Raw genomic sequence first — 23,526 nt, forward strand, 5'->3', positions numbered from 1 at the left:
CGGCATTATCTCGGCCGTTACTACAGGCGTCATGAAAAAATTATCCGGCAAGATATCAAAGCACGACACAACAATAGCTCTGTCTAGGGCAAAAGTAAATACAATTACTGACCTTGTTTCTAAGGCATTGCGCGATAGAAAGATAGACGACGTCGAATTCTCGATTATTCTGGCCGAGGAGGAGAAATATGAGAAGCTTAAGTCCGGCATCAGAAATAAAAAAACAATCGTCAAAGATCTATCCGAGGAAACAAGAAAAAAGATATTCCAAGAAGCAAAAGCGGAGCTTCAAAGAAAACTCGCTCAGTAAATATTTGCGTTGAAAAAAGCCAAACGGGATTTCATTTGCATATTGAACGACAGTCTGGGTCATAGGCAAATTAGTTCCACAATTTTTATTTCATCAAGTCCGGGTTAATACAAGTCATGCCCTATTGATAAACCCAAATTGCTTAGGAATAATGGGCTGAAATTGAAGTTCATAGTTCCTGCGAAGAATCGATTTCAGTACTAACACTACGATTCCTCAACTTCCTTACTCGCCGCTCGGCACTTCGTTCTCTCTTGAGATGAGTTTCATACTTGTGGTGAATTTTTAGAGCTGCTTCTTCCGTCTTTTTCTTGATATCAGCCTCATATTTCCTTCTTCTTAATTCCTTAGTGGCAGCTTGTCGAGATAAATCTAATATCTTAGGCAACTGGGGAAAAAGAGAAAGAAAATCTTCGATCTGTTTATCGCCCATTTCAGTCAATGCTTGAAAAAACTCGGCGGCGTTAAATGAAATCGAATTCATGGCAGCTCTGCCAGAGTTCAAGGCCACTGTCTTACACTCCTCGATTTTTTCCACGCACTGGTCACGGCGATCTTGTAGTTGTTTCAAAGTAAGTGGCATTTTCACAAAATATTACACAGCCTGTAGTGGTTTCACAAAATATTACACAGTTGTGAAAAAAACTTGTGTAAAATGCATATCATTAGAGTTATCACATTCGTAACATTGCGCTGACGTGTCATCTTCTATTTGCATCTTCTTACCATAACAAATATACTTATTTGGCTCGGTGGTTCTAAAGCGGGGCCTAAGACATTTCATGCATAGATCGTAAATTGGACTGAATTCTTTACATTCGCACATAGTATATAGACCAAATATTTTGGACTCTTTCCATTACCAAATTACAAAACAGTCGGTATCGCTCGTCTTTACGCAGGTGATCCTGGGGTCGGAGGTGCGCTGATACCCCCAACCCCTATACTACTCGCTTGTAAGTATATATGTGGGTGATGCAATGATGCAATTTGTCTTGGTTGATTTATATAGAAGTCTGTTTTCTCTCAATCAACTGTAAAAGGACTGTTGATATAGATAAGAGAGTATGTAACCTCCTACAGACTTCCACAGGGTTGTCATGCAAGTGTTGAGAGACAACCCTAAGAATCTCTGTATGCAGGCTTTGCACCATCATTTGATGGCAGCCATGACAGGAGGCAGGAACAACAATATTGAATCTCGTCTAATCTGTTTTAAGAAAGAGTTCTCTGGAGAAAGACCATCATGTGGTGATGCAAAGCTTGATTAATGTGTAGCAGCCTTACATTTCTTTTGTACGATGCTCCAGAATATTCAAAATCATTCTAACATGAGAAAAGAAACAGCGAGTTGATTTGCAATATAATTATGAATCTTTATTTTGTTTAATTGCATCGAATTGTGTCGAACAAAAAGCTGATTCCAAGTATGATCATTGATTCCCTTCTCCATTAAACATTTCTCACCAATCTATCACTTTAGCAGTCAAATATTTCATTTAATGCCTAGTGTGTATAATGATCAATTCTTCCATATATTTCATCATCATTACACCGATACTGTACCAAAGGAAATCTCAATAATTATTTTGCACAATATTTGAAATACTTCTAGCCTGCATGACTTGACAATCCAGTTTTGCTCTCTCCTGTATCAAACAAGTCGGAGCATGATTCAATGACAACTATAGTATTATTATTAGAATAATATTTACAATATTCAAAGGACGAATGGTATAGAGTAACGATATGTTGTCCTCATCAAGTAAATTGGAATCCTGTGGGCGGAGCTGACTGAGGAGGTGCAAATTGATACCCCTCGGTGCTATCAGGTTGAAGATTGGGGTCCTCATCATCAACTCCTTCTGAGAAGTACTTTTCAATCAGTGCTTTACTGGCTAGGTATACTTCAGGCCTGGGGTGTTCTTGTAGTTTTTCAAGCATGTCAATTCCTACAAGAAAAGGTGGATTGAGCTGGTTAGCAATCGACAATAAAATGATTTGTAAGTGACCTCTGGTTTCAGTCATTCATTGTGAAAACATGTGGCACTCTCCATGGTAAATTCAACAAATTACCTATGGTTTTGTCGTCTTAATTACCAAGTCTCTCAACCAATCAGACAGAGCTTTCAATAATATTTGTAGTAGGCCGTTAGTCCTAAAATGTAGCAGGCTGAATCCACTGGTGTTTGTAAATAACTTTATTTGGCAATAAATCATTTTTTTGTCAAAATAGCCTACAGTTTAAGGTGAAGTATCTGGCGATAAACCGCCAGTAGCCACCTTTTATTGAAAGCTCTGATCAGAAAACAAGAAAATTTACATTTGTGGTAAATAAACCAAAGGGTCCTTCTAAGAAAGTGTTGTGGATGCAAGGCTAACATGGAAATATATTCTCGATGGAATTTGTGTCATTACTTTTGTATTTCTATGTTAGCCTAACATTTAAGGCAATTTTAAGAAGGGTGCATACCCCTTTGTTTTGTGATGCACACACAATTGATGTCAACTCCCCTACCCCACCCTCATAAATCATGAATAGTTGCATAGAGAATAAGCATAAGGTGAACATTAGCTGCTACATACCACCACTCTCTTCAAACTTTTCTGCTACAAATTCAGCAGCTCCTTCCTCTATTGAAGCGGCATTCTGCAATGCGATGTAAAAAATCTCAATATTGGTAATGCAATTCAGCAGTCATAAGAGCAAATAAACATCTTGTTTACAAACTTATGGGAAACAGCATTGGTTATCACTTACATGGAAAATGTTATTCAAGCCATCCAGGAGAATTAATAAAGCCTTTGCAAAAGAAGCAGAAAATATGGTTAACTCTAAAAAATATAAACTAAATCAACATTACTATGCAAAAGTACGATCCTTAATAACACCATTTTTCTTGCTAGAAGACTTTGTCAATCAAATATATTGTTGGAGTACGGGAAAGATGTGTTTGATTGATTGGTGTACTGTTGTCTATTGCCAATAAATTACTCCTTTTTAACAATTGCCTCGATCAGCATGTAGCAATGACAACAGTAGATTGTTGGCAATGACTGATAGTTTTAGATAATTTTGCATCAAACATGCATGTACATTTTGTCATTAAAAGAATTGAATTATTTATGAAATGATACCTTTGGATCAAGGAATTCCATTTGTTCACACATGGGAGGAATAACGTCACAATGTAAAAGGTATTTGAGCTGTAAAAACAAATTCATGTGTTCCAAAGTTACTCATTTTCATTACAATATTACCGCCCCAAATTTCAAAAAATGGTAGTTACTGGGATTCCCAGTCACGCTTCACCAACTGAGACCTAAATCACAATGAAAAATTGATTTTTGGTGTACGTCAATCAAAAGGGTTTCTGGATTCTGACTCTGAATTTCAAATGCTTAACTGCAAAGCTATCGGTATTGACTTATCTGATCTTGAAGAAATTCAAATCGTAGTCAATACTGATAGCTTTCCAGTCAAGCATTTGAGATTCTGAGCCGGAATCCTGACATTTTCGAGAAAATAACTGTATGTCCAGAGCAAGAAATTTGCAGCGACAAGAGGCATGAAATAAGGACAACGGTTTTTGCACATTTGCACTTGTTCAAATGAGTATTTACACCAGTCCTGGTGTAGAAAACAATAGAAAACAATAGAAACCAATAGGTCTAGTTGGGAGTGTGACTGAGAATTGCAGTAAAAAATAAATAAAAAATCGAAATCTGAGGCATTTGGAAATTTGATAATGATGAAAACCTAAATTATCCAGATGTCTCAAATTATAGCTAAATTTTTGGGTCACATAGGTATAAAAAATCATTTGTAATATGCAGCATTTCTTACTTGGTCTGCAGAAGCACCAGATGTATAGTTAGTGATGACCCAGATTGCTTCCTTCTTTGCTTTGAAGTCACCCTTCAAAGAAATATTAATATTAAATATTCTTATAACTTTTTTTAGAAAGTCGCAGAGATTCTTTGTTAGGGATAAGGCTAAAACTATATTGTCATCTCACAACAGTTGAAACATTGTCTTATAAACAATTTAAACATGAAACCTTTAGAGTCTTTTTTTATTTCATGAATGTCTGTCTGCATGCATGCTAGACTTATTTATGCATAGAAATAACCACATTGGACAACCGGTATTGGGTTTTTCAACATGTCTCTGAGTGGGTGGGTGGGGGGGGGGGGGGGTAATTGTCACTTAACCCACCACCTAAATCAATTATGTTGGGTCCTTATTTTGAACACTAACACTAAGTTATGACCTTGTTCTAGTACTAATTCAAAGTGCATACTTTTACTCTTTTTAGGATGCCAATGACAAGGGGAATAAGACCAGCTTCTATTACGCACTGGAAGAACAAAATAAAATAATTATTGAGTTTTAATTTTGCGAATAAAATGTGTATAAAGAATAAACATGCTTTGTCACTTATTTATTTTCACTTTGCATTTTCAATCCTTATCCTTTGATATATCCGACATTTTTTTGCTTTTTACCTGAATTTGCAGTTTTGTTCCTGCTGTTATATTAGATATCGCCCATGCTGCTTCCTAGTTTGAGAGAAAAATTACTAATACTTAAAAACAAGATGTTTTAAAACAGTTTTCCATCATACAACAATATAAAAGTGCAAACACTTGTGGCTTTGTCTGCATTCTGCACAAGCCCTGGTTCTAGAATTCCAGATTTCTAAGAAATTGGCTTATCTATGATTAGCATATTGACAGTAAAGTGTAATATTGTGTAGTTCCAAAAATTATCCATATCCCTATCCCCCGGAAATTCCAATTTTCTTCCATACAAACTCTGTAATTTTTGTTCTTTCTCTGACCCCCCTACTCTTCGGAAATTCCGAATTCCTCTATGGGGTGGGTAGGTATGATGATTTCTGGAACTACACATTACGATAAAATCTTATGATGAATATGATACCTTGATTATGCTGGGCCGTTTATGTGTAAGAAGATTCCTAAAGTAGAATAATGCATTGCTCTCGATTATTGCCTGAAAAAATAGAACAATTTGAGTCACCATCTTTGAAACATTGGAAAAATTAAGTTAGTAATGATCAACAACTCAGTTAAAAGCCTTCAAAACCAAGAAGGAAAAAAAACATCCCAAGAAAAAAATGCTATAATTTCCAGCTCTACCTACTCTCCACAAAGTCCTAGAATGTACTCAACAGCATGTGGTTGTGGTATGTACTACTACGGCACTGTCCCTTTAATATTGCTGCACAGTTAAAGCCCTGACTGGTTTGATTAATTCAACTGAACCACAACTTGAGTTTGTTTGATGGCTTGTTCTCTACTCTCAGTGAGTGTTGAATGTAAAAGCAAATTATTACAACTACTTCCAGTAATGATAAAAAGGTAAATTATACACCGCGAAAAGATGAAAAAACTGAAGGATGAGAGTCAAAACAGTTTTGGAGATCCTGAGGATACAAACGAGGACCTTTATTACTACTAGCATCCGAAACGTCATCTTTTCACGGTATGTAATTTACCTTTTTATCATTACTGTTTCATTAGAAACACCAATTGAGCTCACACCAGTTTTTAGCTAGTTATATTTTCTTACAACTACTTCCATACAGTACCGCCTGAAATCATTGCAGCATGCGAACGCGTTTGTTTCGCGTCTTTACCGCGTGCTATGAACGCAAACTGTACGCGGAATGGACGCGAATGGACGCGAATGGACGCGGTCAATACGCTCTTTCGTTCTTACTGCGGTTTATAGAACGTAGCATTTACAGTACATGTGCCGAGTACATTTGCAGTGAAAGTGCCCCAAAAACTAGACATAACTTTTTAATCAAATGAGCAGCATTTTCTGAAAAACGTAGCATAATCATCGACCGAATGTACGTACATTTAGTCAGATAGTCTATTAATATGGAAGTTTGAAACTTTCGAATATTTTCGAAATTGAAATGTCGGAAATACTTGGAAGTTCGTCCATAAACTTCTATAACTACATGTACTGTAGTTATAAATAAACTGACCTCAAATTATTATCGCTGTGAGGAGGCCTAACCGCATCAATTTAAACCTTCAAAGTTCAATATGCTACACAATATATGTATTTTGCTAGAGGAAAGTTCAGTCTCCAAATAATTTATCAGAGTTTGAAGCAAATTATTAAGATCAAACCTATTCTTAATTCTTGTTTTTATTTCAAAATACAAAGTCGAAGCTTTTAGAACGCATCTTTTTCCAGCAAATGAATCCATGGCCGGCGAACATGCAATTTACACGCGGACTCGGTTGTTGCGAGCTGCATCGAGCCCTGCAAGCTGGAATTCTTTTTTTTTTTGTCTCTCTATTAGTCGCTGCCGGTTCCTTTTTTTGACTGGCGGCAGTGAAAAACCAAATTCAAATCGGTTACTCGCAACTAACGAGTCCTCATAATATTTAAAATGCAAAGCGGCGGACCCTAATAATTCTCCGATTTTATACACAGAATACGAAGCCCCAGACCGTTCGTGACCTGAAGAGTCTAAAAATAATACTACATTCACCACGATTGTGAATTTTATGCTTTCGAGTAGCCCAAGAGTGAATCGAAGTAACGAATTCTGTTGTGAATGTAGAAGTATAAATAAAAGTTGCCTTAGGAAATTGCAGGACGAAGAATGTTTGAGAGATCTAAAACGTACAAACGCACGTGAGTATGCGACAAGATAAACGTCATACATGTAGCGTTACACTGTAATCAATTATCTATGTCGGGCTCTAAAATATCTAATGTAATTTCGTTTTTTCGTCCAATGTTACTCTATTACCTTGAAATAAAGCACGAAAGCATAAAATACTATTATTTTATAAAATAGTTGGAACTTTTGGATAGATTAACCATTCCAACTGGATCAAAATCGAGGTAGAAACGCTCCCCACAAGATACAGTACAAAAGGGCAAGAGAATCGCATATGACCACATTTAAACACAGTTACATGTACATGTAGCTCATTTTCGATTGATGAAACAATTAATTCCAAAGAAATTCTACACACAAAAAAAATCGACTCCTGTACTGGTTGGTACAAACTCGAACTCGATTCCTAAATGGAACTTTTAAAAAACTCGAACTCGGGCCATAAAAAATATTTCGTTGAATGCCAAACCAGTAGGAATACTGTATAACCAAACAGCGCTTTGTACAGTATGATACTGTATGGGACGCGTTTTTTCGGCAACCGCGGTTAAATCGCGGTCAATTCTAGGTCAGGACGCGGCTTATTTGCGTTTTTACCGCGTGCACTGAACGCGCGACGGACGCGTCTTATGCCTCAATGATTTCAGGCGGTACTGTATGTATTTAACGATATCTAAATCAATAATTTCTTATAATATTCAAAACTCTCGTAGAAAATATTACAGTCAATGTAAGAATACAATGAACACCTAAAATGTCTGGAATGTTGAACATCATGTTCTGACCAATCACATGCGAGAATGAATTCATTTCTAATTAACTGTTGCATGTGAATGGTCAGAACACAATGTTTAACATTTTTTTAGTTTTAATATTTGTTTACCAACCTGTGTCTGATCATCTCTTCCAGTAACAATGTTCCCAACAGCTCGCAGTGCAGGAGTTAGAACATTCACTTCAGGGTAACCTAGCAGTTTTACTAGTTGTGGAACTGCTCCTGAATCTATCACCAGCTGTTGATATTGAAAACAGAGGAAAATTAAGGGGAGATGTACATTTTTAAAGTAAAAAATTGAACTTTTGTGGAGGTTCAAATCTTCTTAATTTGAGGAAAGCTAGTTCCTGGTGAATTTATAGGAGGGTCATGAATTTCTTACTTTGTGAAAGGGGGAGGACTACAATAATTTTAAACAAGTTTACTTTAAAACCTACAGCCCTTTGCCCCAAATAACATACCTTCCCAAAATGCCTCAATTTTTCTCTAAAAATGTCTAGGAATGGGAAAATTTATTTCATTTTTTTTAAAGAGTGGTTAGGGCTGCAGGAATAGAGAGGGTTATCAAGTTATTACACAGCAAGAAGGGGAGGGTCATCAGTATTTTCATTCAACCAAAAGTTTAGCCTGCATTCAGCTGGTATTATATTCCTTGAAATAACCATCTGCAAAATAGCGCCAGAATCCTTGCGCCCTGTGGCCCGAAATAAGAAGTGGTTTCTGATTGGCTCTCGCCTGGTTCAATTCTTACGCAAACTCTGATTTAATGGTAGCTAGTTCGAATCTCATGACTTATTGTAATCATAAACACACTTGCAAGGGAATCTTATAGCTCGTTTTAAAAATTGAAATGCTTCATTTTGAGGAAATTATACCAGCTGAATGTAGGCTACCCAAAGTTCTGACACCTTGGAAGGCTGAAACGTCAATGGCTAGGTTTATGATATTTATTCCTTTAATGAGGTGGGCTGTTGATTTTTCTATAATCAATGTATCGTAGGTTCCTCTTGCCATTCAAATGTAATCCCTAAACAATACAATTTTTTCTAACCTGAATTCTGTCATTCACACCATCTGTTAAGTATGATAAAGCCCAGCAAGTGTCAGCTAGAACCTAAAAAAACAGTCAAAAAATATTATGATCATTGAGCAGTAGCTAGTAATGGGAAAAGCTAAGGCATATGATGCAAAAATAAAACCAAACAAGATATTGTAATTTTCTTGCCTCTTTGTCATCATGGTGAAGAAGTCGAACAAGTGTTGGTAAAACCTGGAAAATAGTTAAGCATTATAATAATAAATAATAAAATAAATGGGATTTAGCAGTGGCATTTCTACAGAGTAGCTATTCATCCACTGTAATTGCAATTGGAATTTAGGAGTTGATTTTTGCGGAGGGAGGAAAGCTGGGGAACACGGAAAACCCTCGAAGCACAGGAGAGAACCAACAAACAACTCTACTCAACTAGCAAGCACAGCAGGACTCGAACCCGGGTTGCATTGGTGAGAAGGCGAGCGCTCACCGCTACTGCCACCTGTGCTTCCCGCATTATCATTAACGGATAGCTAAAATTTAACAATAACTGTGCACCCTCTACTATGGAAATCACTAGCGTAGTAAAATGTCTGTTTGGAAATTTCTTTTGCTGGGGTGTTTTATTGGTACCATGTGATTGTTTCTGACCAATCATGTGGTAGAAATTTGTAGGCAGCTCTGTCTTAAGACATAAAGGATGTGGGAATATTTTACTTGCTTCAAATAATTGCTTTGCTGTTTAAAACTAGTCATACCATTTTGACAGCTGAGACATCTGGAGGAGGGTCTTTGTTACGACAAAGGTTAGATAATGTCCAGGTAACGTTACGCAGAAACTGGACCTAAAATGGGGTAAAATGGGACAAACATTTTTCTAGTCATCGTTTTGGTCATGCAACTAGTAATCGTTAGAAATAAATGATTATGGAATGTGCATAGTGCCTGGACTAACTATGTTCAAGCCTTCTAGGAGCAGGTGTAGCTCAGTTGGTCGGTGCTCTGACTTTGGAGGTAAAGGTCCTCAGTTTGATCCTCAGGATCTCCAAATTTATTTCGACTCTCATCCGTATAGATTCAGCTTTGAGTACTAAAACAGAGCACTGATGGAGAGAGTGAGGTAAAGTGTGCACCCTCAGCTTCCTGGAAGACCAGCCATTAGCTGAAGGAACACTGGCATTAAATAAGGCTTTTCCCTTGATTTTGATTGACCATTCAATGATCTTATGCCTCAGTATTAATTTAAATGAGAACACGTGATATGCAATGAGATCTACTCTAAGTGTGAACATATCTGTTAATAGTGTTTGATTCTTGCTTCTGCATTAAATACTCACAGAAGTGGGTTGAGCAGTGAGTGCCAATAGTGGCCCTAATGCATTAGCTGATATAACAGCATTGCGCATCATTGGTCCATCACCTAAATAAATTTACAATGCAAATAATATACCAACATCAGAATATTAACCCCTTTAAATCACATACAATGATGGATGCAAGATGCAAGGTCGGTTTTTGCAATATTCAATATTTTAAAGCCGACACCCTCAGGACTGTCACTTCATATATTCATGATAGCGAAAGTCAATATGGTCATTTCTTTTCAAGCATTTTCCATAGGGATTTTGCTCAAATCTGCAATAATGAGTTGTCCTTAAAATCTGGGTGTTGGCAAGGCGAGAGTTGACTGTATATATACTGGTATAATACCTGCGATGTTGCCTAGTGCCCATACAGCTTGCTCAGATACATTTGTATGGGGTGACGACAGCAGCTTCACAAAAAGTGGTAAAGCTCCTGGAAGATAACCAATACATATAACAAACGTTAGATAGTTAATTTCGTTCTAATAAAACACATGTACAATCTAAAGAAAGTGACTGGATCCAGGATTTTTTAAGGGGGTGTTCTGCATTTAAGGGGCATTTAAAAGATGCCGAACCAACCCAAAAAAACCCCAGTACATTCTGTTTCAACCCTCCCCCTGGATCTACTGATGGGTTTGCACAGGTTTGGAACTTGACGACACCCTAGATGTAAGAGTCAAGTACACTTGCTATACCACCCTCTACCCTTACCAATACACACATTTGACCCATGTGTCCACATTCTATAAGGTAAATGAAGATGAGAGAAATGACAAGAGCTTAGTACTGTCAATATCTTACCCTGATCGACTACAGTCTTCGTCTGGTCTGAGTTACCAGAAGCAATGTTAGTTAGTGCCCAGGCAGCTTCAAACTGAAGGAGAGGACTGTAGATCACCAACAGAAAGCATTAATAATAATAATAAGACTGATAAAATCTTGGTATATAGTTGGCACTTTAGTATTATTCATGGAGGGACCTGAAGGGGTAAAATGGGAGCTGTGATTCACCTTTTTTGGGCTGAGAAAATGGGATTTTATGCACTGGAAATGAGATTTTAATAAAGAAAGGTCTATGACTTATCAAATATAATAAATGAAAGGTATTGACTTTTTAAGTTTGGACATGTTTCAGACCATGTATTATTCCCTATAGAGTATAATTTCTTTATTTGATGGTTGCACATGAGATGACCAATGAGTAGATGGATACAACTTTAACTTAGAATCTTGTTTTCAAGAGAATGACATGTGGTCTGAAATGGGAAAATGTATTCACCATAACTTACAAATCACAACGCTCCAAGTATTTAACCAGATATGGGACAAGTCCAGCCCTATGCATAAAATAAAAATAGTTGTTAATCTCAACATTACACATATTTTCATAAGGTATGCTAAAAAAATCCCTACAATTTTAGCTGACTTACTTTATTACAGCATCCACGGGTGGATTCTTCTCTTTAGACAGCATTTTCCTGCAAATGTAAAATTTCAAATAGTCAATCCAATTAATTAGGGGAACATTGGTAATACCCCCATTCAAATAAATTGTGACCTATTTATCCTACCATTGATTTCCTACCTCACAGACTGAACACTCAGGAATATAGTATTGTCATCTCCAGTTTGTAAGTTCTGGAACACGAGTAAACAAACTATTGTAGACAGGATACGACAAAATACCTTTACAATTAAGTATTTTACAAAGTATATTTTTCATGGTACTGATAATGTAAACAACAGCAACTATCTCTTACTCACTTGGAAAACTGTATGAAGTGGCAAAATTTGTATGACCTGAAAAAAAGCAAACCAATGAAATATAGGATATACATGTATAATTTATTAGAAGACTATAAAATTGAGATATTCAAGACAGCTGGGCATGTATGGAGGCTTATTCACGAGGGATACCACTTGCTATTCATTATGAGACTCCTCCAACAAATTGAACTTCCGCGCACAAATTATCTCAAAAACACATTTACCTACAGTGGTGCACAATTATGGAATAGTCTGCCAAATAACTTAAGGCAGGCAGAGTCTCTAAAAGAATTTCATCGACTATTGGAAACCTATTATGTATAGTAAAGCACGGCATTCATGGAAAGCAGGTTTTTTATTTCATTTTATTATATTAGATTAAACTTAGTATAGATTAGTTGATTATTTTAAACATTTTGTAAACCTGATGATTATACTGAGGTAAAATAAAGTTTTATCTATCTATCTATCTATCTTATGGCTTTTTATTGCTTTTGACCTAATTTTCATCATAGCACCCCCCCCCCCCCCCCCTCAAAATTTGCACTTCCAACCCCTACCTCACCAATATTATCGAGGTCAAGAGATGCCAACGTTACCTGTTGAGAATTGACTTCTTTCAAGGGACTGGTTTCCAGCTCATTGAGATTGCGCCTTTTCAGGACCTGATCATCTCTTTTGGCCTGTAAAAAAAACACATCAAAAGTTTTTAGACAATTCTCATAATAAACAATTGAGATGTTTGAAATTCTCAGCTTTATGACTGTTAGCCAAAATTCCTACAGTTTTGGCATGCAACTATATGTGCTGATCAACTTGTCTACTCTCCTTAGCAGCCATTTTTAGTCTCATTTCATTCACCTACAGTCCATCAATATTGGCCGACACCTCCCCCCCCCCCCCCCCCCCCCCCCACAAAGATCCCCATTCCCTCCCCAATGAAATTTGATAAGCGGCTTCGAATACCGTTAGGATATAAATTTCAGAAACCATTGGATTTGAAACGAACTTTTATCTATTTTCTGAACGTATACATTTATTTTAGAGGGGATTTTTTTGGACTCCATTCGGATCACTCATTTGCTGAAGCACAAATTCGTATAATTTCAGTGCACGAGATCCACTTGAGCGCTATGAACTTTCTTTCACAAAACAAGTTCTACGTTCTTGAATACAACTTTAAACTTAAAGTCTGGTCCTTTATGACAATAAAACAACTTACTACGCCTTTAATGAATTACTACTTGAAGGTCCTTATCGGAAAGTCGGCGCCACGGTTATTGCACGGTTAAGTTATCGCACGCTTTATTCCAAACAAATATAGACACAAGAACTCATGAAGAATATGTTGTTTTTTACACACCTTTCTTAGTTCTATAGTAACATCATTTCTCCTCCTTCTCATCTCCTGTAAAAACAGGGTAAAACAAAGTTAACTTGAACACAAAGTCAACAAAATTTAAGACAAAGATGTGAAAATTTGTGGTCGTCTTCCCCGAGGTAGGTTAAGCGATCTTACCGAGTTGTCTTTTCCCTTATTTTTAAACGCGCGAATACGTCCTTCATTCTCATCCATGTTAATAGCTTTAGAGATTGGAATATTGTAGCAAAAGATGTACAAATGTGAAGGCTTTTGAACGAAATTTCTTTGAAAAAGAGCAGCGAGGAAAGTTAAATGACAAAGAAATAAAGAGATGAAGACGATTTGAAGTCAAGTCTTCCCTCTCTTATTGGCTGATTCAAATATTAGCCAATCATGAGCCCAGTTAGAGAACGGTACTTCAATCTTATTGGTCAAGTCTTGCTCATTCACATAAGCCTCCTATAAGCACGTGTTTGGAAACAAAATCCCGAGGGAACTAGGGGAGGGGAGGTACGATATTTTTGTTAAGTGGAGTAACTTGCTTCCTGATAAACTTTTTCTTAAATTTGCTTCACAGTAAAAATAAGAATAGGAAAATGTCATAGAAGTGAATGTCGTTATCAGAAAATTATTTTGTGCTGTCTTATTGGAGTTACTCCCAAAAAACGAGGGAATTTTAAAATAAGTACATGATTTTGAAAATTTCTTAAAATAATTTCAAAGATCTCAAAGAAAGCTTATATTTGTTTTTATATACAAATTTTTTATTATTTTTTCAGAGTAAAGCAACAGGTACATAAAACATTGTCACGTTTTTGTCTCTAGAGTAAAATGTTCCTCCTCACCAGTCTCCGTGTATAACACATGGTTGCGCGTAGCAACGAAAACAAACTTCAAAATGGCGGACGACAAGTTGACAAAAATTGTACAAAGTATAACCACTTTTATTTCTTAATTCGGTACATCCTATGTCGTAAATATGTCTAAATCCAAAAGAGGAAAGAGTGCTTCGACTAATGAAATAAGTAAATGGGAAGCTGAGTTCAGCCAAGCACCTTTTAACGAGGTAAAAATACTGTTGCACTTTTGTCTTTGAAATGTTTAAGCTTTGTAGCTTCTCATACTATCTTAACTCACCAATTTAGAGGCAGAAAACATTATTGACTTGTATTTCTTCATAATTTAGGAGTCCTGGAGGTCTTTTGTGTTTTTTATCGCGCCCAACAAGCAAGAAGACAATGCATATGTTGATGTTTTATCTGACGTGGTGTCTACTGGACTCAGGAAAATGTTTAGTGTTGTCACGGAAGAAGGACTCATGAAAGATGTGAGTGCTTACAAAATATATTTCTACTGTTTAAGCTCAGAACCTTTCATCTCTTGTCCTAACTCTGTGAGCCAGACATAGTTACTTGGCCTTATAAAGGAAAAATCTAAATATCTTCTAGGTGAGGGATTTTGGAAAAGTACAAACAGGAGGAAAAGGAAAAGGAGCACCAGCAACCAAAGCACCTGCGTTTTCTGAAGTATGTGAACAGGCCAAGGCAGTCCTTGATCAGGGAGAGACTATTCTGCCTTCAATGATGGCTAAGCTTGTCAAATTCAAATTACTTCAAATAAAACAGAAGGATTTGGACCGAAGAGAAGAGGAGAGAAAGGTAAAGAAGTAGAGTTAGAATTGCTCTAAAGTCACCACATATGACTAGAGTTTGTTGTTTGATGTGTCGTTCTCTCCCTTGCCTTTGAGGGTTTTTCTCTGGTTTCTCCGGTTTTCCTCCCTCAATAAAAATTAACATGTGAGTTGAGAGTTGTGTGTATAAAATATTCAATTGTAATGTTAGTGCATGTGAGTGGACTCTGAGATATATATTAGCAATCTCTGCTACTCTTAAATCTGATAGGAATAGGAATATAGCACCACTTACCATTACTCCTCTGCAGTACAACTGAGTTGGTAGATTAATGTAGTGGTAGCTTTTGCTTTATTAGAAATGTTACAGTGAAATCACTTATGAACCAATTAAGCTAATTAAATATATGATTTGATAAGAAATTCATATCCCCGCTCCCCCAAATTGCAGCCACACACACACACATACTTACTCCCCATTTTTATTTGACACTGTTATTTTTGAATGTATAATAGGCAGCAAAAGCTGCAGAATCAGCTAAGAAAGATGACAAAGGAAAGAACTCTAGGAGCCCTTCAGGTAAAAGTAGGTCCAAGTCACCAGGAAAGAAGAAAGGAAAGAAGGATGCAGACTTGCCGCCATCACCAAAGAAGGATACTAAACTGAAGAAAAGGGGCGATGTGGAAGACACCTTTAAGGCTATTGGTATGTCTGTTACGAATCACCCAGAAATATTCCTTTTTTACGATAAGGGTATGACATACCTAATCTTGGCCACTGATATTTTTTTCACACCACATCATGACATGCTTCACCACTCCATGTGACACCACAGCACAATGCTATACACTGTTCTCATAATGAATGACAAGCGCACAAAAATGAAGCCACCCTATCATCTTGCAAGGCTGAGCAAGGCCACTGCTCATACGAAATATAAAGATTTTGTTGCAATTTGCATACTGGGGGGGGGACTCCGGGAAAAAAGTACTGGGGATGCTCGTCGTATCTCTTAGGGATAAAAACTCGCGATTTGGTATCTTTTAGGGTGTTAAATGCAAAGTTTTGAAAATCAGCATTTTCTGGTATCTCTTAGGGTGTTGGAAAATAAGTAAGAGAAGCACGCATCGATATGGCTTATCCTAGGCGCTTTTTATAGGCCAGATGCCTAGTGTAATTTGTTGTGGTATTTTCTGGTATCTCTTAGGGTGTTGGAAAATAAGTAAGAGAAGCATGCATCGAAATGGCTTATCCTAGGCGCTTTTTATAGGCCAGATGCCTAGTGTAATTTGTTGTGGTATCTCTTAGGGGTTAAAAATCATTCAGTGCCCTTTTTTAAAGACTTCCAGTATCTTTTAGGGGTCTTTTTGAAAATTTCCGACGAGTATCCCCGGTACTTTTATTTTTCCCGGAGTCCCCCCTGGGATTGCATACCAAGCCTGCATTGCGATATGGGCAATGTAAATACCATTAATTTTATGATACAATACGAATATAATTCAAGCTTAGTAATTAACATACAACCTGCTATAAAAACTTCACCATCCTTTTTGGAAATAGCTGTATAGTTGCTTCAGGTATAGATCAAGTCTGATGATTTTGAATCATTGTTGATTTGATTGACAGATGATGAACCAGATGATGAAGGTAGTCCACAGCACTATGTCTTGATCCACGGCATTTGGATGGCTCCTGTCATTAATTACATGGCAGAATTAGGCATCAACATTGATGCCATCATCTGCATTAAGTCTGAAACTTATGACAAAAAGGAAGAAGTAAAAGGAACGGAAGAACAGCAAGCTACTGAGGTTAGTTGTAACTACGATGATGATGAAAATAATTGCAAGGTGATGGGGATGATGATAAAGAAATATTGAAGATAAAGATGGATATTTATGAATATAATGGTGATGGTGGTGATGATGTATGATGATGGTGATGATGGTAGTGGTGATGATGATAAGGAGGATGATGCATAATAAGAATGATAATATAAATGGTGATTATGATAATAATAATGATGAGAATGAGGGGGATGATGCATGCTGAGAATGTTGATAATGATCGGTGGCAAAGTTGATTATCAGATTGCATGTTGAGAATGGGAAGCACTAATGGCATAGTGGTGAGAGCGCTATACTATCATAAATGTGACAAAACAAAAAAAGAAAGGTTGTTGATGATGATGGTGATGAAGATGGTGATGATGATGATGATAATGATGATGATGGTAATTAATGATGATGGTGATGGTAGTTATCTAATGAAAAAATCTATAAAATAAGCTTCTGTTTAATAGGAACAGGATCCAGAGGTGTTAGAAAAGGCCATGAAAGAAGAAGAAGAAAGAGCAAAAAAGTTAGAAAAGGACAAACAACTCCAGACCTTTTGGATTGAAACTGATAACATTGTCCTTAACGCTCAGTCAGGCAACAAGTTGAAAGACATAGCCAAGTATGAGGTGATGGTTAAGGACAAAGATATACCCGAGGTTAGCCTTCAAGAACTGGAAGATGAGAAAAAGGTGAGGGAACGACCCTGTGCATGATAATATTACATTGTTGTATGAGAAAAAATCTCTCTCTAACGTTTTGCAACAATTTTTTTTAACAACTAAAACTTCAAAATTACCATATAATGAAAAATAGACTTTACAAGATAGAAAGAATTACAGATTATGGCAAAAGTTACTCAGAAATAACTAAAACGAGTTTTGAGTTAAGTGTAATTAATTAATATCTGTTTGAGTAACATCCACTCTGAAACTTGCAACACAACAGTGTTACACAAGAAGCGGCATGACTTTCTAGCCAATGCTATTGAACCTTCAAATTCTTTGTTAATAAGACCGTATTTAAATTTTCAGGTTGATTTTGGGACCATCATATTTGAAGATGTAGCCGTAACATGCTATAACATGTTAGACCATTATGTAATGTATAAACAGTACCTTGAATCTATGAAGCTTGTCCAGGTCCCTGTTCATTCCTTGGCTGGTGCTGAAGCAACAGCCGTCGCTCCTTTTGTCCCTGAATTACTATCATCTCAATCAGCTACCGGAGTGCAAGGTTAGATCTATGAATTGCTGCCTTTTCTTCTTTTGGGTCACTGAAGGGATTAACCTGTCCATCCTTTTCGTCCGTGTATCTTTCCATCCATTTGTTTGTTCATTCGTTTACTCCTCTTACTTAAATCCTATTGTTAGGACACAGGATGTGACTCTATATGAAATGTTAATGCTACAATTATTACAATACTGTCTTGCACTTTTGTTTGAAATGTTGCAGAAAGTATAGGAGGGTTCTCTTGCTAGATTGCATTAGTGGGCAATGTTGCTTGCAACAATATGTCCTGTGTGTTTAACTCTAACAGAGAAATTTTTTTGAGTTTTTGAAAGACTTACTCTGACTCTACTTTTGATGTCCCATAGCTCCTGAAACACAGGCTCCTATTCCAGTAGAGGTAGATACCCGGTACTACAAGCACCTGATGGATACAGTCCCTACTGACAGCCACAGCATCCCTCTCATACTGCACTGTCTACTGGAACAGGTATGGAAACTTTCAAAGATTCTGCTGAGAGAAAAAAACTACAGGGGGGAGGGGTGAGGATAAAAGGGTCAGACCCTTAGGGTTAACATAAGATGTTTTTACATCATGGTTTACAAGCATTCCTTAGAGTGTTGAATGACAAAGACATGGCAGCCATCAGTCTATGGTATTGATAAAGAAAGCTAATGAGAAATCTTTTGTTACATACCACCAACAACATGGTGACCAAGACAAAGAACAATACTATGTGAAGTCACCTTCTACCCCCAAGATATCCCATCGTGCATTTTTCTCAAAGAACAATGCACTTTTGGATTTGAACTATGTGAGGTCATCTTTACCCCAATTTATCCCATAATGTATTTTACTTGAAGAGCAATGGCACTTTTCAGACTCATACTCTGTATTGCCACTTTTACCCTGAGATATCCCATCAGCTTTTAGAATCATGCTATTTAAAGTCACATTTTTATTCCAAAATATTCCATAATAGTGCATTTTACTCAAAGAACAATAACAGTACAGGTTTAGATTCAAACTATTTAACGTTAACTTTTCACCCCAAGATATCCCATAACGCATAACTTCAAGGTCACGATTAAAGCCAAGTAACTGGATTATAGTTTATATCTTTGTTATTGCTTTCTACTAAGGTAACTGCTACAGTAGATGAGAGTAATCCTCTAGATAAGGAGGTGCCTCCACGTGATGATGGCTTGAATCACTTATTGGCTGCTCATATTGACAGCAAAGCTGGCAAACTTGTCTTGACTGAAAATGAGAAAAAGGTACTTTCGATTTATTAATAGTCTCCGTTTACTTATACAACACACAGGAAGTGACGAAAGAAGTGTGAAGGACAGTTGTTGACCAATCACAACCTCGTTCCCAGTGCCCTCTCTCTCGGCGTGACAGGGCCCTAGGAACGAAGTTTATTTAATCGGAGCGCGCCTAGCGAGGTGAACATCTCGGTACGAAATTAACAACTGTTAAAGAAATTTCTATATTCCGGCTACGCGACAAGTAGACTTTCGTAAAAGCCTTCGTCTATGTATTGCTTCTACGCCTCTGAGCACTATTGTGCTTTTTTTTTAGTTAGTTACGAGAAAAATTGCTTTACGATTTAACAAAACTAAATATTTTGTTAAATATCCTTCGCAGACAATCTTTTCTGGAAATGCAAAAGAAGAAAAGAAAACTGCAAATTCCAACGGGCCGATCATGCTTCACCATGGAGACGCATTGACGTCACAAGCTCATCACCTCCAGCCACAGAATGGCCTCAATCCTCTGCAAGCTCAGCTTCAAATGCTTCAGTTCTTTCCAAGCAGCGCCTTGAAGGATTTGCCAGAGCCAAAAGGGCGGGAAATTGCCGAGCGCGCCGCGCGCGCCAACGAATTACGTCACTTCCTGATGTCAAAATCGGTTAACCCCGCCATCTTGGATCATGTTTTGAAGCAGTACGCGTTCGAGGGGATGCTTCTAAAGACTGTTACTGATGATGGATTTATCATTGATCCTGTTGATTTGGATGAAGCATTCAGATCCTACTCTAACCCCTGGGATTATCCCTACAACAAGCTTGAGGACTTCATGAAGGTATTAAATACACCTTGCAACATACAGTGTTACCCTTGCACTTCAAAAGAGTGTGTGCAACCATGTGACTCAAAATCCCTATATAATCCCTGAATAACAATGAAACAGCCGCCATCTTTTCTTTTTTCTTTTTGCTACGAGGAATTGGGGATTTTGGAGAGGGCCACTACGCAGGAATACTTAACACCTTGTTATCGTCAACCAAGATGGCGACCATGACGTAACATGCACATGCTGTATGGAACTCTCTACCTTGGGCTTAATGTTTTCCCGTTTCAGACCACGTGTCATCCCAAGAGTATCATTTCTGTGTTTAAACGGTTGCACATGACAAGAAACATAAATACATTCCGTACCCAGACCCTTCTCAGAGAAGAATCGATGTTTCGTTAGAAAGCTGAGAAGGGCTTGGGTACGAGAATGACATGAAAATGGATGCAACAGACACTAGAGAAAAACGTTAGCGCATGCGTGCATTTCAGAACGTTTTCTAAGAATTTTGAAGAGTTCGAGTGAGAAAATAAATGTTTGTTTTCTCCAAGTATACAAAAAAATTCGCGAGTGTACTTTTGTCAGACCACGATACTGTATTAAATACCACAATATGAAAGAATAAGTCTTAAGTTTCAAGCATGGACACTAAGTTTTGGCATTTTGTGAAGTCCAATTTATCAGGCATGTTTGAAAGTCAAATTTACATCTGATTTGAATAATTTACATAAGGATTTAGAGCATGCGCAGACGTTTTTCACTCGTGTCGTTGCAACACAAACAAAATATCTTATTCTCAAGGGAATGACACGCGTGCGAGGTCCGAAATTGGAAAATATTACGCCTAAGCCAAAAAGGACTATTTGAGGCCTAAAGCCTGGTTCACACGAGCAACACAAACGCAAACGCAAGCGCAAACGCAAACGCAAGAAAACTACGTGTGAACTACAGTAACACAAACGCGAACGCAAGGAATGGAAAATTTTCCATTTTCTTGTGCTTGCGTTTGCGTTTGCGTTTTTAACGTGTGAACCGGAGAAAACGCAAACGCAAGCACAAACGCAAGACGTGGTTCACACGAGCAACGCAAACGCAAACGCAAGGAAAATACGTGTGAACTATAAACAATCACTACTGCGCATGCGTATCTTATTTTACTTGCATTTGCGTTGTACGTGTGAACATTGCTTGCGTTTGCGTTTGCGCTTGCGTTTGCGTTGCTCGTGTGAACCAGGCTTAATGGACCTTTATCACACGGCAGCCATGTTTATTCTCATGAGAATAAAAACCTTTGTTTCACCAGCATAGATTAATTCTCAAACTCTTGTATGCGAGGCTACGCGTGGTAGGATCTATTGTTCCAACCAACATGGCTGCCGCGTGAAAAAGGCCCATAACATGACCATCGAAAATCCTCGATTCTCATTGGTTGGCTACTCAAAAACGTGAAAAACGTGAAATCACAGTGCAAAAAGTTTTCAAAAAGTTTCACGCCATGAAATGAGAATTTGTATTTGATCTAAAAAATTTTGATGGTCATATTATTAAAAGAAAATCAAATGATTTCTCGTGCAATTTGAAAAGATCAGCATTCGTGAAGCTTAAAAATTAAGAAATCTTAATAACATCTTAATTTTTAAGCTTCACTGGTGCTGATATTTTCCAAATTGCACTCGAAACCATTCGATTTCCTATACAAAGCAGTTGAGTTTTACGTATCAGAATTGAAATTCATTGTCTAATCTTTCAAATAGAGAATTTGAGCTTGCGCGTAATGTTTTGCATTTCAGACCAGGAGTCATTCCCTAGAGTATGATTCTTTTGTTTAACAGTTGCACACTAAAAGACATGATTATGAATATTTTCAAGAACTGAAGTGGGAAAAAATTGCAAACGAAAAAAATATTAATTTGTAACCTTTTTTCAGGTCAAATTCTGTAGTGACGAGTCTGGCAATCTAAAGATAGCTGAGGTCGATAGTAATTCTCCGCTGACTTCATTTCGTAACCTTGATGATTGGTGCTTCGTAGAACATTTTGACCAAACAACACTCCTGCAGGTATTTTTAAACTCTGTATACTAACATTACAGGGGCGGCGGAACCGGGGGGGGCACGAAATTTTTGGGGGAAATATTGGTTCACATAAAACGATGTAAATGCATAGATTCGATAGTTTTACGGCGCATGCGTGCCTCCTGTCATGGCTGCCATCACGGGATGGTGCACAGCCTCTATGTCAATATAAATATAACGCCGATCTTTGTTCATCTCGTGCGACCGGCTCAGTCGAATTTGATTTTAATGAGGATAACTTTGTGGGAGACTTACTGACATTGAGGTACAAACCTCTATTGAAGTATAAAAGTCTAACGACCCGCAAAAATTCTCGTTGATTAATGCTCCTGTCTTGAGAATGCAGGGTTCGTGCTGCTTCTTAAACTCCTTGAAAACTCCTTGAATTTAATTCACGTTTTCAAGGGCACTTGAAAAGCTCTTGAATTTTACGATTTTTGCGAAACTCCTTGAAAACTCCTTGGATTTTTGCTTTGATCATTACTTGCATGGTTCTGAAATAGATCTAGTCAGAAAGATCAGAAAATCTGAAAGTCGGTCCTCTGCAACTACCGTGGAAAACCTTGGCATATTTAGCTTAATATACTCCTTGGAATTTCATTTTTGGGTCCTTGTATACTCCTTGAATAGTCCTTGAATTTTAAGTCGTTACCTCAGCACGAACCCAGGAATGGCATGTTGTCTTCAACATGTGGGAACCTTCTTGGACTTACTGCGCATGACAATGAGGTACAAACCTCTATCGAAAGATAAAAGTCCCTGTTCGTGAGGTATGTGGTTTCTCTTATTCGACCAAAGACTTAAGAATTTAATAATGATATTAGCTTAGAAAAAAGGTCATTTCAATGAACAAGAGAAATCTGAGAAATCAAATCTGAAAATTGTACAACACTATCTCTGCTAGGAAATACTAACCGTAAATAGTTATCGTAGATTGATAAGTTTAAGAAGCGTAAGACGTCTTATGTTCCTATGAAAACCAAACAAAAGTAGACGTAAGCAGAAGCAAAGAAGCAAAGAAGTAAAGAAAATTGACCTTTTTCTTATGCTTCAGCTTCTGCTTCCGTCCTTACGTTGCTAGTGAAACCAGATTCTTATGCTTACGTCGCTAACATACAGATGCACAAGGTGGTAAGCCAATCAAATTCTCGTACTCAGTCCCCTGCACACATTGGATTCTTGCATAAACAATGGCTTCCTATTGTTTTTCTTATGCTTCCGTCACATTCATTTTCACTAGAACACAACAATCTTATGCTTATGCTTATGCTTCCGTCGCTTATGTCGCTAGTGAAAACCAGTCTTTAACATGCGCAGAGTCTTAAGGTATCAGGGTACCCCAAAATTGCTCAAAAGTATCGATTTTTACATCTTTACATTTTGCGAT

At 37.4% G+C, this 23,526-nt stretch overlaps 2 protein-coding genes and 1 long non-coding RNA gene across 6 annotated transcripts in view; 2 read left to right on the forward strand and 1 right to left on the reverse strand.

The window, feature by feature from the left end:
* Nucleotides 1-1,665: 1,665 nt before the first annotated feature.
* LOC116302463 (importin subunit alpha-1) lies at nt 1,666-18,011 on the reverse strand. Of its 4 annotated transcripts, XM_031711758.2 has the most exons (23): nt 17,874-18,011; nt 16,445-16,612; nt 13,290-13,334; nt 12,526-12,609; nt 11,924-11,959; nt 11,745-11,797; nt 11,590-11,637; nt 11,449-11,496; nt 10,961-11,046; nt 10,503-10,589; nt 10,130-10,212; nt 9,551-9,637; nt 8,985-9,029; nt 8,811-8,873; nt 7,872-7,997; nt 5,256-5,327; nt 4,820-4,873; nt 4,615-4,671; nt 4,158-4,229; nt 3,449-3,517; nt 3,072-3,113; nt 2,897-2,960; nt 1,666-2,262 (listed from the first exon to the last, which is right to left on the reverse strand). In XM_031711758.2, exons 3-23 carry the CDS (start codon nt 13,329-13,331, stop codon nt 2,072-2,074), a joined length of 1,509 nt encoding a protein of 502 aa, XP_031567618.2. In that variant the 5' UTR covers nt 13,332-13,334; nt 16,445-16,612; nt 17,874-18,011; the 3' UTR covers nt 1,666-2,071. The 4 variants fall into 4 exon arrangements, with proteins under 4 accessions (XP_031567618.2, XP_088894328.1, XP_031567617.2 ...); XM_089038202.1 differs by lacking the exons at nt 16,445-16,612; nt 17,874-18,011 and adding an exon at nt 15,215-15,440; XM_031711757.2 differs by lacking the exons at nt 16,445-16,612; nt 17,874-18,011 and adding an exon at nt 13,446-13,975.
* On the forward strand, nt 2,960-4,738 carry LOC148906819 (uncharacterized). The gene is made up of 2 exons (XR_016121363.1): nt 2,960-3,508; nt 4,630-4,738. It is a non-coding gene; the product is annotated as an uncharacterized LOC148906819 (long non-coding RNA).
* The window catches only part of LOC116290237 (sperm-associated antigen 17), a 46,210-nt gene continuing 36,874 nt past the window's right edge, over nt 14,191-23,526 (forward strand). Inside the window, exons 1-11 of the mRNA XM_089038201.1 lie at nt 14,191-14,355; nt 14,476-14,616; nt 14,738-14,947; nt 15,436-15,625; nt 16,547-16,731; nt 17,223-17,447; nt 17,790-17,991; nt 18,354-18,475; nt 19,129-19,263; nt 19,637-20,074; nt 21,993-22,124. Of these exons, the coding sequence (XP_088894327.1) occupies nt 14,269-14,355; nt 14,476-14,616; nt 14,738-14,947; nt 15,436-15,625; nt 16,547-16,731; nt 17,223-17,447; nt 17,790-17,991; nt 18,354-18,475; nt 19,129-19,263; nt 19,637-20,074; nt 21,993-22,124 (2,067 nt within the window). The 5' untranslated portion in view covers nt 14,191-14,268. The remainder of the gene's footprint in view (nt 14,356-14,475; nt 14,617-14,737; nt 14,948-15,435; nt 15,626-16,546; nt 16,732-17,222; nt 17,448-17,789; nt 17,992-18,353; nt 18,476-19,128; nt 19,264-19,636; nt 20,075-21,992; nt 22,125-23,526) is intronic.

The sequence above is a fragment of the Actinia tenebrosa genome, unplaced genomic scaffold (genome assembly GCF_029948245.1).
Source record: "Actinia tenebrosa isolate PJP-AT-01 unplaced genomic scaffold, QUT_ActTen_1.0 PGA_scaffold5__44_contigs__length_20552954, whole genome shotgun sequence".
NCBI lineage: Eukaryota > Metazoa > Cnidaria > Anthozoa > Actiniaria > Actiniidae > Actinia > Actinia tenebrosa.